General features: G+C 35.9%; 1 protein-coding gene across 3 annotated transcripts in view; it reads left to right on the plus strand.

The window, feature by feature from the left end:
• HS2ST1 (heparan sulfate 2-O-sulfotransferase 1) overlaps nucleotides 1-15,524 on the plus strand; it is a 174,153-nt gene that overhangs the window by 126,993 nt on the left and 31,636 nt on the right. For all 3 annotated transcript variants that reach the window (XM_030325202.2, XM_030325201.1, XM_030325203.1), the window contains one exon: nucleotides 9,664-9,902. In XM_030325202.2, coding sequence (XP_030181062.1) covers nucleotides 9,664-9,902 — 239 coding nt within the window. The remainder of the gene's footprint in view (nucleotides 1-9,663; nucleotides 9,903-15,524) is intronic.

Genomic DNA, 15,524 nt, shown 5'->3' on the forward strand with positions numbered 1-15,524 from the left:
TATGAGAATGGTGGTGATATAATGAATGATTTTTTTTTTTTTGCTAGGGGGTGGGGGGATCGTATAATTAAATGTGCTAGCATTTGGAGGATCTACATAATGCCATGAGCCAGTATTTTCCAAGTGACAGTACAAGGTAGATCAGTATAACAATGTATGAAAAGTTTAACAATATAGTTTTATATCACATTGCAATTAACCTTTAAGAAATCAACACTTGCTGAGTTTTAATGTAGTGTCAAAGAATATTCCTAATTGTTTGCAAAAGAATACTCCTTTTTCAACTATGTATATTCATGAGTCTGATTTTCTTCATAGACTCCAATCCAAAGAATATATGTTTACATTTTGAATGGAGAAGCAGGTATGAGAATCCAGTTTTCTTTCATTAAGCCAAACTTTTAAAAAAATATAAAAACCCTTTACTGATTTTTTTTTGTTTTGGAAAAACACAAAAATATGTCATTTATTTCTAACATGTTTTATTGTTATGTATAAATGAATTAATATTTTAAGTTTTATAATTTTTATTTCTACTAAGATAATGATAGCTATAACCCACATGAACAAAAACTCTGAAGTCCTCAATATTTAAGCGTATAAAGAAGTATCAAGATCAGTAGGTTTGAGAACTGCTGACTTAGAAGTTCATATTCCCAACATGGTGATGAAGATACTATGATCTGGCTTCTGCCCAACTGCCTGTCTTATGTTTTACTTTGCCCTTACCCTTTTTCCCATATTCTAAGCTTATCAAGAACCACTTTTAGGGTCTAAATGCACCATGCAGTGTTGTGTGCCTCCAAGCCCTTTTCCATCATCACACCATTTTACATTCCTACTAGCAGGGCATGAAGGCTCCAATTTCTCCACATCTTTGTGAGTTGGTTGGTTTGGTTTAATTATAGCCATCCTAGGGGATGTAAACTGGTTTGGATTTGCATTTCCCTAATGACTAATATTGTGTTGAGCATTTTTTCATGTGTTAGTTGATCATTTTGTGTACCTTCTTTGGAGAAATATCAATCAGAGGCTTTGCCCATGTGAGTACTTTCTTCACAATCAGTATGTGTCCATATGAGTAAGTTAACATTTCCCCTTGGATGTATAAGAGAAAGGAAATCTTAAAGTTTGGAGGAAAAAAAATAGCACTTAGGAGACTTAAAGTTAAAATGAGGGCTTAGATATTATAATGTTTACATATAAAAATTCCTCCTAAACTTTCACTACCAGCTTATTGTTTTTTGGATATGGATAATACTTGTTGATCTTTATCACAATATTGCATAATGAAATATCCAGAAGAAGCAAATCCATAGAGACAACACAGATTGGTAGGGGATAGTGGAGAGGGAAATGCTTAATGGGTATTGGATTTCCTTGAGGGTGAAGAAAGTGTTTCGGGACTAGATAGATATGATGGTTGCCCCCATTGTGAATGTGCTAAATGCCACTGAATTGTTCACTTTGAAATGATTAATTTTGTTATAAGAACTTCACTTTTAAAAATCACCAAAAATAAGCAAGTACTCACAAAATCTTACATGAGTTCATTAATACTAAAAACAAAAGCATTTATAAACTCAACAGTTTTAACAAGCACTTATTGAATGCCTCTATATGCAGTATCTCTTCCTAGGCCCTGTAGATACATGTTTTACATATACATTATGCTTGTGCATTAATTATACATTAATTCTTAACATTAATGAAAATACATTACAAAAATCAAATTTTCTTTCCAAACTTAATCTCACTGATGAACTGCCACTAAAAATATATTGGTTAATGCTCTTGAGATGATTAGGTAAGAAAATTAAAGTAGCTATTAAATATCCCATAGTCCGATAACCACCAATATAATTCTTTTTGTTGTTAGGTTACTAAATTAAAGGAATATGAGTTATATTTTCTTAATGTACTTGCTAAACTTGATTATAGGTTTTACAGTTATTGCACAAATTAAAAAATGTGCAATTCTTTTTTTTTTTAATTTTTTACATTTATTTTTGATAGAGTGAGACAGTGTATGAGTGGGGGAGGGGCAGGGAGAGAGAGAGACACAGAAACTGAAGCAGGCTCCAGGCTCTGAGCTGTCAGCACAGAGCCCAACGCAGGACTCAAACCCACCAACTGTGAGATCATGACCTGAGCCTAAGTCGGAAGCTCAACCGGCTGAGCCACCCAGGTGCCCCTAAAAAATGTGAAATCCTTATACATTACAACCTTTTTTTATTATCAATCTGAGAAATATACTAATCACCTATATGAAATAATAATATTGGTAGTAGCTAATGTGGAATTCTCATTATGTATTTTAAGTGCTTTATATGCATCATTTGTTCTGTGCATGCTCTGTGGTGAGTGTTTTATATGCATTCTCATGTTTTGATTCTTAAAATAAACCCTAAGAGGGGCGCCTGGGTGGCTCAGTCGGTTGAGCGCCAGACTTTGGCTCAGGTCATGATCTCACAGTTTGTGGGTTCGAGCCCCACATCGGGCTCTGTGCTAACAGCTCAGAGCCTGGAGCCTGCTTCGGATTCTGTGTCTCCCTCTCTCTCTTGCCCCTCCCCTGCTTGTGCTCTCTCTCTCTCTCTCTCTCTCTCAAAAAAATAAATAAACATTAAAAAAAATTTAAAAAAAAAACCTAAGAGGCCCCATTATTATTGTCATCTGATGAGGAAACTTGGTGTCAAAGTGATCACCAGCTGAATATTGATGTCAGGATGCTATTCCCACGTTAATCTGGCTCCAGAGCCTGTGCTCCACCTTTGACTGGTTGTATGAGACTTGGTTTGTTTTTATTTTAAGAAGGAATTTAACTGCACAGTTAAATACAGAATGATAATATCGTAGAAGTACCTTTTTTCCTCAAGTACCTATTTTTAAAATATGAAATATTATAGTCATGGGTAAGCCCATTTCAAGACAATTCTTTATGCCTCTCAATCACTTAAAATGAATACTTTGATAGAAGATGGGGACTCCAACTGATAATTCTTCGTATCTTTTCTTGAGTTTTCCCAAGATAGTACATCTCAAAACATCCTCCATGTTTTTACAGATTTCTCAAGTGATCTATTCCTATTTTTAGTTTCCATCAGTGAACATATAGATCATTTAACATTATAGTCAGAGGAGTGAAAAGAAAAACTAGTGAAGAAAAGTGATCAGAGCCTTTGGAACTTATGGGACACGATCAAGTGGACCAAAATACTGTTGGTCTTATACTGTTAATCTTATTGCAGATTTTTATATGTAATCAGTTGTGTTTTTTTTTTCTTGCTGCTTTCAAGATTCTCATTTTGGCCTTGGCTTTTAACCGTTTGATTTAATGTGTCACCGTGGATCTCTTTGAGTTTATCCTTCCTGTAGTTCATTGAGCTTAAATGTGTAGATTCATGTCTTACAACAAGTTTTGGGTGTTTTCAACCTTTATTTCTGCATTTAAGTCCTCTATATGTTTTGTTAGGTTTACAACTGGGTATTTTTTGTGTAATTATAGATGATTTTGTAATTTTCATTTTTGTGTCTATGTGTTTATTTCTAGTATAGAAATACATTGGGTTTTATATTTTTATCTTCTATCCTGGGACTTGGTTGACCTCACTTATTCTAGGATTGTTTTGTTTTGTTTTTGTAGATTCCTTGTGATTGTCTTCATAGAAAATCATATCATCTTCAAATAGGGTTAGTTTTATTTCTTCTTTTTCTATCTGTATGTTGCTGCTGTTGTTGTTGGTAATGCTAGATCTTCTAACATTATTTTAAATAAAAGTAATGAGATTATACCTTATACCTTGTTTCTGATATTAGAAGGAAAACATTCAATTTCAGTTTTTTACTATTAGTGTCATGGTAGCTGTAGGATTTTGTAGAGGAACTTTCCCTCTGCCTTGTTAGAGTCTTGTGGTTATTTTATATATAATGTCCAGGGTTTTTAGTTGTACATAGTGAGAAGAATAGCAAAACATTGGTCTACTCCATCTCCCTTGAAGTGAAAGGTGCTATCACTTCTTTTTTTACAGGATGATCTACTTAAACTTTTAAGTGTTAATGATAGCACAGGCACCCCTTGTTGACTGCCTGGAAACCACACAAGAAAGCACTTGGCAGTGTTCAGTGTCCAGCCTTCAGCCTTTCATATAGAAATTTATTTGGTCAGTTCTCATAGTGATTGAGTTCGAGGAGAAGTGATCCAAGCTAAAAATACTCGTAAGAAAATGATGTGATTGAGTTCAGGGAGAAGAGTTCAAGGAGAGTGATCCAAGCTAAAAATATTCTTAAGAAAATGATGTATACAATCAGACAACCACTTTATGTAATTTATAGTGATTGCCAAATGCTCCGTCCACGCAGATGAGGTAGTGTTTGTTTGGACGATACATTCACGGTGAGTGTTGCAGAAGAAAGGACCAGTTAAATAGCTTCATAATAACTTGTTTTTGGTGCAGCTTTGTTGCTTCCTACTTTGCATAGTGTACAGACTTCATAACAGTGTTTGGGGATTTACACAATTCAGATTTGTCCCTAGAAAATGCTGAAGATCCACTTTAATTCAGTTATTTGATGCGCCAAGCTCTTAGAGCCCCGCTTATCTAGCTGTGCAACAGGTGTACTTGCCATGGGGTCCTGATGGGTCAAGTTTTGTGCCCTGCATCCTCACCTGCAGACATTTCTCAGATGGACACTGCCAGTTTCTTCAGTGATTTCTCTTTGCCTACAGGTCTTACTTATGAGTAACCTATTTTTTTTCTATATATATATACTATCGCCCTAAGGCAGTTTACTATTAGGCTTGCTGTTTGGGGAATTTTTTGGTTTTTGTTTTTTTCTTTCTCTGGGGTCACAGACCACCCCCTTCCTAAAATGTACCAGTCCGTCTTTCTGGAGAGAGGGTGTCCACAGTATTCTACATATTCTCAAAGGAGTCCATGACCCCAAAAAATCATAATGCCAGTAATACTTTTACTCTGCTCTATCATGCATATATAGTTTAAATCTCTTATAAAGCACCTTAGCTTATTATCTACTGAAGTTTTAATGATGTCATTGCCAATTTGTATGGTTTTTTCTTATAAATATTAAAATTTGGTAATTTTTTTCTTCGTGTTCTTTGCCTTTTATTATTCACCTGTTGTCTATATACTTTTCAGTTTAACATGCAGAAGTTTCAGTATTTTTTTTTAAATTTTTTTCTTAATGTTTATTTATTTTTGGGAGAGACAGAGACAGAATGCAAGTGGGTTAGGGGCAGAGAGAGAGGGAGACACAGAAGCAGAAGCAGGCTCCAGGCTCTGAGCTGTCAGCACAGAGCCCGACACGGGGCTTGAACACACAAGCCGTGAGATCGTGGCCTGAGCCGAAGTCGGACGCTCAACTGACTGAGCCACCCAGACGCCCCCAGAAGTTTCAGTATTTAAAGCAAGGCAATGGATTGCTCTTTCCTTCTGCTATATCTTTTCTCCCTGAAGTCCTAATCTGCTACCCACAGTACAGAAATACTACACTTTTGGGGCATTTGTGAGGTATTTATTTTCTGCTGAAACCATTGCAGAATTGAGCTGTGGCAGGGAGAGATAGTTATATATTCGTGGGTCCTTTAATTTGTATAAACCACAGAACTTATTTCCATATAATTTCTTTAAATGTGTAGGTTAAATTATTTAGTACATTGAACATTTAATTACACATTCAAAGAGAAGGGTGTTCCCCAAAACAACTATAATGTTCAAAACAATCGTCATTAAACGATATACGATTTTTTTTTTAAATCTTCAGTTCTGTTTTCATCACTTTTTCTGTAGCCTGGTGTATATACATCTTGGTGACTTCAGTGATGTGTAGAATTTAGTTTGGTGTTTTTAATGCAGCTATAGTGTTTCATATTTAGCTTGATCATTACCTTCTTGCACTAAATAAGGCCTTTAATGCCCTGCCAGTGCAGGAATAGGTCATTACTGCTGTTATGAATAGTCTTTTAAAAGACTTGAGTTTGTTGATAATCTGCCATATGGAAAGGTTCATTGAGCCAAGGTCTATGCCACCTTGCACGGGAGCCTTGAAGAACTAGAATGGCCATGAAGTTTAGCGTCTATCTTTGGTGTTGGGTGGGTGGTTTAGTGCCAGTAGTCCCTAACCCACCTGTAATTTTATGACTCTCAGGTTGTGCCCATGTTGTTTGGAGGTGATAGGTTTTGTGGTGGACCTGAAATAGCTTGCGTAGCAGATTCTGTAATTCATTACTCAAACATGAAGAAAACGTTACTTCAAAAAAGCATCGTAAGGATTTTAAATATACTGCCTACATTCTCTAAGTGCACTGCAAATGTGCTGTAACTAATAAAGCTTCCCCACTGATTTAAGAGAGTCTCAGAAGAAGCTGTACTAACTAGATGCAGAGCATCTTTGATAAAAAAAAAAAAAAAAAAAAAAAAAAAGACTTGGAACTGTCAAATACTTAGCAAGTCAAGAATATGGCTATATTGCAAATACCCTTACTGGTTTTACATTTGTCACAGGTGGAAAGAGAGAGTATTTTACCATCAAGAGCTATTACTGTTACTATTCAACTAAGTGAGATTTGATTCTATAAACAAACATTACTAATAAAAATCCTCTTAATTTTCCACACTTTTTATCATTTTATGTTTAGGCATAACACTATGTTACTAATTATCGTGTTTGTTAAAGCAAAGTAAAAACACTTGAAAAATAGAACGTGCATATAAATATATTATTTGAATGAGGAAAGTAGTGACTCCCATATTTGCATGTTTTTATAGAAATTTTTTAAAGTTGTGTTCAATATACAGTGCATATAATTTAGTACACATGATGAACCAAGAACAGTGATTAATTTTTACAACATGTTTCATGGTCTGGCTAGAGTTTTATCACTTTAAAAAACTAAAAAATCCACAGGGTTGCCTGGATGGCCCAGTCATTTGAGTGTTCGACTCTTGATTTCAGCTCAGGTCATGATTTCATAGTCATGGGATTAAGCCCCACATTGGGTTCTGTGCCGAGTGTGGAGCCTTCTTAAGATACTCCCTCTCTCTCTCTGTGCCCCTCTTCCATGTTTGTGCTTGCTTGCTCTCTCTCTAAAATAATAATTTAAAAAATTCCACATACAAAACGATAACTTCTTTCTAAAAGTTTATTTTTGAGAGAGAGCGAGCGAGAGAGTGAGCAGGGAAGGGGAAGAGAGAGGATCTGAAGCAGGCTCCACACTGTCAGCACAGAGCCCGATGCAGGGCTTGAACTCATGAACCATGAGATCATGACTGAGCCAAAATCAAGAGTCAGATGCTTAACCAACCGAGCCACCCAGGCACCCCTTTTTAAAAATATTTTTAATTAATTTTGTGGCTAATTTTCACAGCAGTGATTGAGTATGTAAAATTTTATAAGTAGAGGGAATAATTACAAAAACTGTTAATATTACAGAATTTCTTTATATATTCTGTCATTATGTATTCTGTAGATGGAATGGGTACCCAGTTGTGAAACAGCACATAAAATCTTCTTTTCCAAATACTTGGTTTTAGAAAAACTAGTGAAAGTAAATTCAGCATTGTTGCTTGTAGGTGAATCTTTTAAAGGCAATTTTATGCATGTCTGGGCTGCTAGAGGAGACCTCTCACGCTTCTGTCAGCACCTGAATGACAACAGCACTGTTTTATTTTCCTTTGTGGAAAGAGGGCGGTGTGTGTACATAACAATATCATAATGGTTTTAGACTATGATGACAGTTTGAGGTTGTTTGGGAGATAAGATTTCTTAAAAATTATTGAATATAATAACGTGTGTAGGTTGTCAATAAATACTCTTTGAGTTTAACCTGAGACAACCTCCAAATCCTGTGTAGATGCTTATAGCCTCATATATTACCTTGATTTATAGATCCATTTGGGAAGCACTGTCAATTTGAAAAATATTATGCTTTCTATCATGTGGCATATGCTTCTTAAAAGTCTACCCTGCTTCCTTTCTCTGTTTCTTCTTAGCCTCATTCTATAGATTGTCTTTATTTGCTCCTTAAATGTTGGTATTTCCTAAGATTCTGTTCCAGAGTCTCTCTCCCATGCTACATATTCTAGATTATCTAGGCAGTTGCATTCATTTCCATGGTTTTCCCAGATGTCTTTCTTCTACTTGAATGTTTATTCTGAACCCTTGACCTATGTGCCCAATTATCTACATAACATCTCCTGGATGGTCCCAGGCAATTCAGTGATATGTTCAACATTAAGCTCATCTCCTTCTTTGCACATTCCCATCTAACTCTCCCAAGGGAAAATAAAAGAACACATGTATGCACATACATATAGAATGTGGACACACACACACACGCACGTGCGCACATGCATATACATATAGAGTATATGGGCTTCTCCTCCTGTTTTGGAAAGCCCACTGCTAATATGTAGCAGGCTTGGACTTCAAGTCTTCTGAATGTGAATCCTGAGCTCAGAGTATACTTTCTATAATGTGGTGGTGACCGTGTCTTCTGAACCAAAATATAAGATATATGGTTTGACAGTATTTGAAGCCTGTGCTTGTTACTGTAATTATACCTCATTGCTTTTTTGTGTCATTTTATTAAGTTGTCGGCATTATGGTGGACAGACACCAGTAATACATTTAATATTAAAAAAATCACAACTCTGATTAGTATGAGACATGTGGTATGTGGTACATATGCATGCATTGTGTGTGTGATGTTACCTAATTAGGGAGATGAGATAATGCTTCGCCTTCAAGGGATGATGAAATTCCATGTGGAGGTTGAAGAGTTCACCAGGCAGCATTAGGGTATAGGGGAAATGGAAGAATGTTCAAGTGAGACAGCTTGCACCGAGATCTGGTGGTAGGAAGGTGCATAGTGTGTGTGGGCAGCTGTCTCTGTGCAAGGTAACTTGTCATCTTGGTAGAGGTTTTTATCCCCTCTTTTCTCTCTTGCCCCTTTCTTATTTCCTTATTCTAAAAAAAAACAAAAAACAAAAAAAAAACCCTCAAAGCTAAAGTTTATATTAAATAGAGAGTAATAGTAATAGAATGCAAAAGGTAACTGCTTTTCAAACCATGTGGTAGTGATTTGAGTTAGATGAACCGTAGAATTTAAGGAGTGAACAGCCAGGACTTAGAATGTAATGCAACACCAAAAATGAAAAAGGGCTTGTGATGATGTGGTTTCTCTTGTTACCAAAAATCACTCTAGCATTTATAACCACTGTCCTGCTACATTTTGATAAACCAGGGAGTAATTAAATCCTAAGTAATAAATTTCAGAATCTCTGCTTAAATTATAAATGACTCATTTTGTAAGTGCATTTTTTACCGTGAAGTTTAGTATGCCATGCAATATGTCTTTGTGTGTTTGAGAATGAATTCAGGCTGTAGAAATTCTATTAGAATGTAGAGTGACTTTTGAACTACACTGATCTCTGGTCTTTGGTATTCCAAACTTAATGACTGTTTATTCTCTTCTTCTGTATATGCATATGTATTATCCTTCAAGGGTAATTCTGAGGTTTGGGTCTTCAGAACATTTCTTCAAGTACTCTTACTCATTTCTTGAGTAGGAAAATTATGTTCTAGAAATGAGAAATTATTTTCATTGTCTTTAAAAACTTAGTTCATATCTGTTTTTCTTTGCAGAAAGGGCTATTGCAAGACATGAAGTTCGAGAAATTGAGCAGCGACATACAATGGATGGTCCTCGACAAGAGGCAGCGCTAGATGAGGAGGAGGATATGGTGATCATTTATAACAGAGTCCCCAAAACTGCAAGCACCTCTTTTACCAATATTGCCTATGACCTTTGTGCAAAGAATAAATACCATGTTCTTCACATCAACACTACCAAAAATAATCCAGTGATGTCACTACAAGACCAGGTAAACACTTAGGAGATGAATAAATGTTTTCTGATACTTCCCCACTCTCTTTGTATCTCAAGGGGAAGGAACATTTTAAGAGATCTGTGTGCTGACTCCAGTGAATTGTAAGTCTCTTGGGGGAAGGACCAAACACACCTTTTCTATAATTTTACATTTTCCCACAGTATTTGATACATTTCTTTGCATATTATATGTATTCAAATATTTATAAAAAGTAGTTTATTAATAGCTTTGGATTTGTGAAGAGAAAATGATGCCTTTGATATCCTTTTAAAAATATGAAACTTTTTTAGCAAGATACCCTGCAATAAAAATCGTTCTGCTGTCTCATTTTATGGTAGAGAAATTTATTTATTTATTTATTTATTTATTTATTTATTTATTTATTCATTCATTCATTCATTCATTCACTCACTTACTTACTTACATGTTTGTTTGTTTATTTGTTTCTGAGAGAGGGAGACACGGAATCTGAAGCAGGCTCCAGGCTCTGAGCTGTCAGCACAGCTGTGTTCACAGCCGAGTACCTGTGTCCTATATCACTCAGTTTTGTGACTAACCTCCTGAACTTCATCTTGTCTATACTAGTAATGTATATAATATTAGCTACAAACTTCTGGAGAACAGGAATTGGAGCTTATATTTTTAACATAATCTTGCCTTTTAAGTTGTCAAGAAACTTTAGATAAGCAAATGGGTAGCTATGAAATAGATTTAAGAAAAATGGAGGAAATTATCTCATGAAAAAAAAATTATCTCTTTAGCAGTGGTAGCACACATTTTCTCCACACCTGGAGTTCTGACTGTAATTATAAATAAATAGAATTCTCTATAAATATTGAAGGGAATGGGAATTGGGCTCGATGAGGAGAAAAGATGACATTTGAAAATACTCTCTAGGATTAAATACCATATTGCAGTAGCCTTATTAGAAAGATTGTTGATAGTCATATAGTTAAGATTGTATTTATCTGTTTGACAGCAGCTGAACTTGTTTTATTTGTCACAGAATTGACTCTAATCCCACCTTTAAGTATACTTAAAATCCTTACACAGAAACAAGAGAGTAACACTGATACACAAGGTTAAGATTTGTTTTCTTAGAGAGCTGTTTGTAAAGACTAATAGTATATGGCATATCATCTGCCCATATAATTCTTGGCTTTCTGCAGTATCCTCAATTACTCTTTTTCATAAAACCAAAAATCTACATCCATCAGCCAAACTAAATAACTCTTCTATAAATGAGAAGAAACATGAGCTTATTTAGCTAAGTGGGTCATAAAAACTATTCATTATGTAATACTGTATATCTCAAGGGCAAGTATCCTAAATAATCAGTTTATATGTAGTGTGTGGTAGATTTTAAATTTCTTGCTTGATTGCTTTTCAAAATGTATGTTGGTTTAAAAGGAACAACTCAATACTCACATAGTAATTTTAGATTTAGATTTATTAGTAGTATCTTTTATTATTTCTTTCTTTATTTTTTAAGTTTATTTTGAGAGAGAGAGCATGTGCGGGGGAGAGGCAGAGAGAGAGAGGGACAGAGAAAGAATCCCAAATGGGGCTCAAACTCATGAACTGTGAGATCATGACCAGAGCTGAAATTAAGAGTTGAATGCCTGACTGAGCCACCCAGGCAGGAGCCCCGTAGTATTTTTTTAGAAAAGTAAAGTTATCTTGCTTATTTTGTGTCCAGCATTACAAAGTTTTATGACGGCTACAAGATATCTGACAGTGACATTGACCATTTTTTTTTTTTTATGAAGTAAGAATCTATGGAAGCTCTCCACATGTGACATTTATAGGCATCATGTAGTGATACATTTTCCCAGTTACATTTGGATGAGCTAAAGCTTCTGTTTTTCTTTCAATAGCTCATGAGTTACATGTAGACAAAAAGAACATTAAAAGAAAAGCACTATCTTTTTAAAAATTTTTTTTTAATGTTTATTTTCGAGAGAGAGAGAGAGAGACAGAGCACAAGCAGAGGAGGGGCAGAGAGAGAGGGAGACACAGAATCAGAAGCAGGCTCCAGGCTTTGAGCTGTTAGCACAGAGCCTGACACAGGGCTTAAACCTGCGAACTACAAGATCATGACCTGAGCCGAAGTCAGACTCTTAACCAACTGAGCCACCCAGGCGCCCTGATAAACACTATCTTAAATGCAGTGGGATTACATGATGAACAGCACTTAAATTGTGCTTGTGTAGAGAAATACTTTTCAGCTCCAGTTCTTTCCTAAATGTATTTTGTACTTACTGTACTAGGCATTGTACTAAATTGTTCACATGTTTAATTATTTTTCTCAAAAATTTTAGAGGCCAAGTCCAAATATTTTGAGTCTGATATAAAACTACTAAGTGGGTAATAGCTATCTATGCATACTCTATCATCCTGAGAAGTAGTTGTCCACTCTGCTTTCAAGTTTTCATTTATTTTTGAGTATGTAGTATATACAGAGTTTGTGCTATATTCTTTGTTGAAATAGGAACGAAAAAGCAAGGCCACATCTTTGAAGAAGCTTCTTTGTAATTTACTCGGAACATAAAACATAGATGCAGGAACTATGAGGACTGTTTAAAGAAAAGATCTGGGGTGCCTGGCTGGCTTAGTCAGAAGAGCATGCAGCTCTTGATCTCAGAGTTGTGAGTTTGAGCCCCACACTTGAGTGTAGAAATTACTTAAAAATCTTTAAAAAAAAAAAAAAAAGGAAATATCACTTCATGATATTCTCACAAAATTATTTAATTATTTAATTATTTCTTACCAGAATGTTTAATCTAGACCTAATCTTGAGAGAAACAGAGAAATCCATCTTGTTGGAACATTCTCTAGAATAATCGTCTTGAACTCTTCTAAGGTATCAATATGATGACAACTAAACCAGGTATGGTTGGGGGTGAGGCAAGACAGTCCTCTCTAGAGGTGAGGAGACTAAAGAGACATGAAAACCAAACGTAATGTGTGATCTGTAACTGGATCTTTGATCAAAAATGTCTGCTACTTGTTTTCAAATGGTTCAGAAAAAATTAAGTGTGTGTGTGCATATGGAGAAAGAACAAAGAGATAAGCAAAGGTGGCAAAAGGTGAAGTTAGTGAATCTTAGTGCATGACTATGCAGATTTTGACCATATTATTCTTTCATCTTTTCTGTAGTTTAGGGATTTTTCACAATGAAGAAATTGGAATAAAAGAAGAGGGAAAGTTAGAACAAGGGATTGGAAAGATAAACATTTGAGAATGTGAGGCGTGGGAAGACGAAGCAATGAGAGTGAGCCGGAGGCAGTCTTGGGAGTTATATTTGTGAGGTGTGCCTTACTTAGTGAATAGGCAGGAATTGGCAAGAGACAGGTAACCATTTAGCTCTTGTAGTTGGAAAATGAAGTTTACTCTGCTATCATGAACATACTTCTACATTAGAGAACGTCTTGTCTTTAAAGTAACTGTCAAATAGGTGTTAAATGGCAGCATCTTTTAGGATCTTTCTTAATTCTTTTCTACACTCATATGTTTAGGTTTGTGATCATATTTAGTCCTTTTCTAAGCATTGAAGATACCCAGAATTTGCATTCTCTGTAGGACAACATAGTGATTTTTTTTTTCCTTTTAGTTCACTGTTAAGGCACCTTCTGATCTTTGCATTAATGCCTATGATTTGATTAGTTGCAGATACTGATTTTTCAAGCGTCACTTTAGATGAGTGCTTCTTATCCTGTCATGTGTATATTAACCACCAGTTAAAGTATAGATTCTGATTCAGAAGACTAAGATGGAACCTGATAATGTGAATTTCTAAAAAATCTTCCACCTGATGCCAAAACTGATTCTCCTGGTCCTTGAACTATAGTTTAAGTAGCAAAATATCTAGAACACAGGTCTCAGTGGGGTTATGAGAACGTACGTATTATAATCTTCATAGGATAGTGAAGCTTAATCTTTAAATTCATGTTCCCACCTCCCCAACAAAATCCAGATTCCTTACCTAGACCAACAGGCTCTTTTAAATCTAGTCCTCGTCCATTGCTGTATCCTCTTGTTTACCAGCCACACACTGGCCTTTTGGTTCATTGTCTGCGCCAGTCCTTTTCCACTTCAAGGCTTCTGCACTTAACCATTCCATCTTAGAATGTTCTGGTTTCTCCTGATTGGCTTCATGTTATCCTTTTTAACATTTCAGCTTAAATGACATCCTCTCAGAAAAACCTTACTACCCATCCTATATATTAAATACTTCTTCCAAGTCACTGTGTACCATCAGCATTCTTTCTGTATCTTTCTTATTACTTACTCATTTGTTTACTATTGGTCTTTTCCTCTGTATAAGCTCCTAAAGGGCAGGAACCGTGTCTGTTTTATTCATTACCATATTCCTTGTGTTTAATCTTTAAATTTTTTTTAAATATTTGTTTATTTTTGAGAGGGAGTGAGCATGGGAGGGTCAGAGAGAGACAGGGAGACAGAGAATCCATAGAAGACTCTGCATTGCCAGCACAAAGCCTGACATGGGGCTCGAACTCGCAGACTGTGAGATCATGACCTGACCTGAAGTTGGACGCTCAACTGACTGAGCCACCCAGGTGCCCCAGTGTTCCTTGTATTTAGAATGGTGTCTGAGACATAGTATATATGCTCCATAAAATTTTTGTTGAAAGAATGAATGAGAGAACAAATGAACTTAGGTACTGAAAGTAGTTCCTAGTTGAGCATAGTACCACTGATGATAATTACTGGCAGAATGAGCCCCTTTTATCGATGGCAATGTGTTCTCCCCTTACCTCAGGTGATTTGAGACACACCCACTGTGCCTCCTGCAAAGGAAAGGCTGAACAACACAATCCTGAACTTTGGTGAAGATACTGTGTTCTGTTGCTGCCGAACCTTTCTTATGTTTTATCCAGTTATTATTCACTTTTCCTTTTTGCATAGAAAACTTTCTCTCTAGTTTAGTCTCGAAAAACTACCCACAGCTGTACAATGGATATTTATTTTAAGTATAGGCATGAGTAGGAGTTTGGTAGATAGTAATTATCCGAGTTAATAGTAGTATTCGTTCACTAGGTAGTAATTACAAAGTTGGAATTTGGCCAGGATTGTCAGGATGACATTGCTACTTTTAGATAGTGAAAACAAGTTCTTTCAGATAATCATAATGTTGAGATTAATCTTATTAAGAATGTAGGTCTAGGTGCACTGTTGTGAGATGGTGCTTTCTTCGCTTTTTCCTGTAGCACTGGTTCAGTCTGATTCCACCAGCAAATAAATCACAGCACCACTCCCCATATTGCTTGGGTTTTCCCTAAAGGTCTCCTCTGATTACTTGCTAGCCTGACTCTGCTTGAGTTATAAAATCTGACAAAAATCACAGTTTCGGATCTGCTTCAGGCTAGCTATAAAAACATCTCTTTTCATGTAGCGTATCTAACAACTGCTTCTGAAACATCCTTCTTGATAGCCTATTTCAGTGGGGGTATGGAACTACTCTTTGAGTAAAGTCACTACAGTGACATTATGTCTTCTCCCCAAGCCACTGTTTTCAGGGTCTTCCGTCTCTTTAACTTCATTTGCCACTATTATCTTTTGCTCCCTTCGCCCACCCCTTTACCTTTCACTAGT

The sequence above is a fragment of the Lynx canadensis genome, chromosome C1, assembly GCF_007474595.2.
Source record: "Lynx canadensis isolate LIC74 chromosome C1, mLynCan4.pri.v2, whole genome shotgun sequence".
Taxonomy (NCBI): Eukaryota; Metazoa; Chordata; class Mammalia; order Carnivora; family Felidae; genus Lynx; species Lynx canadensis.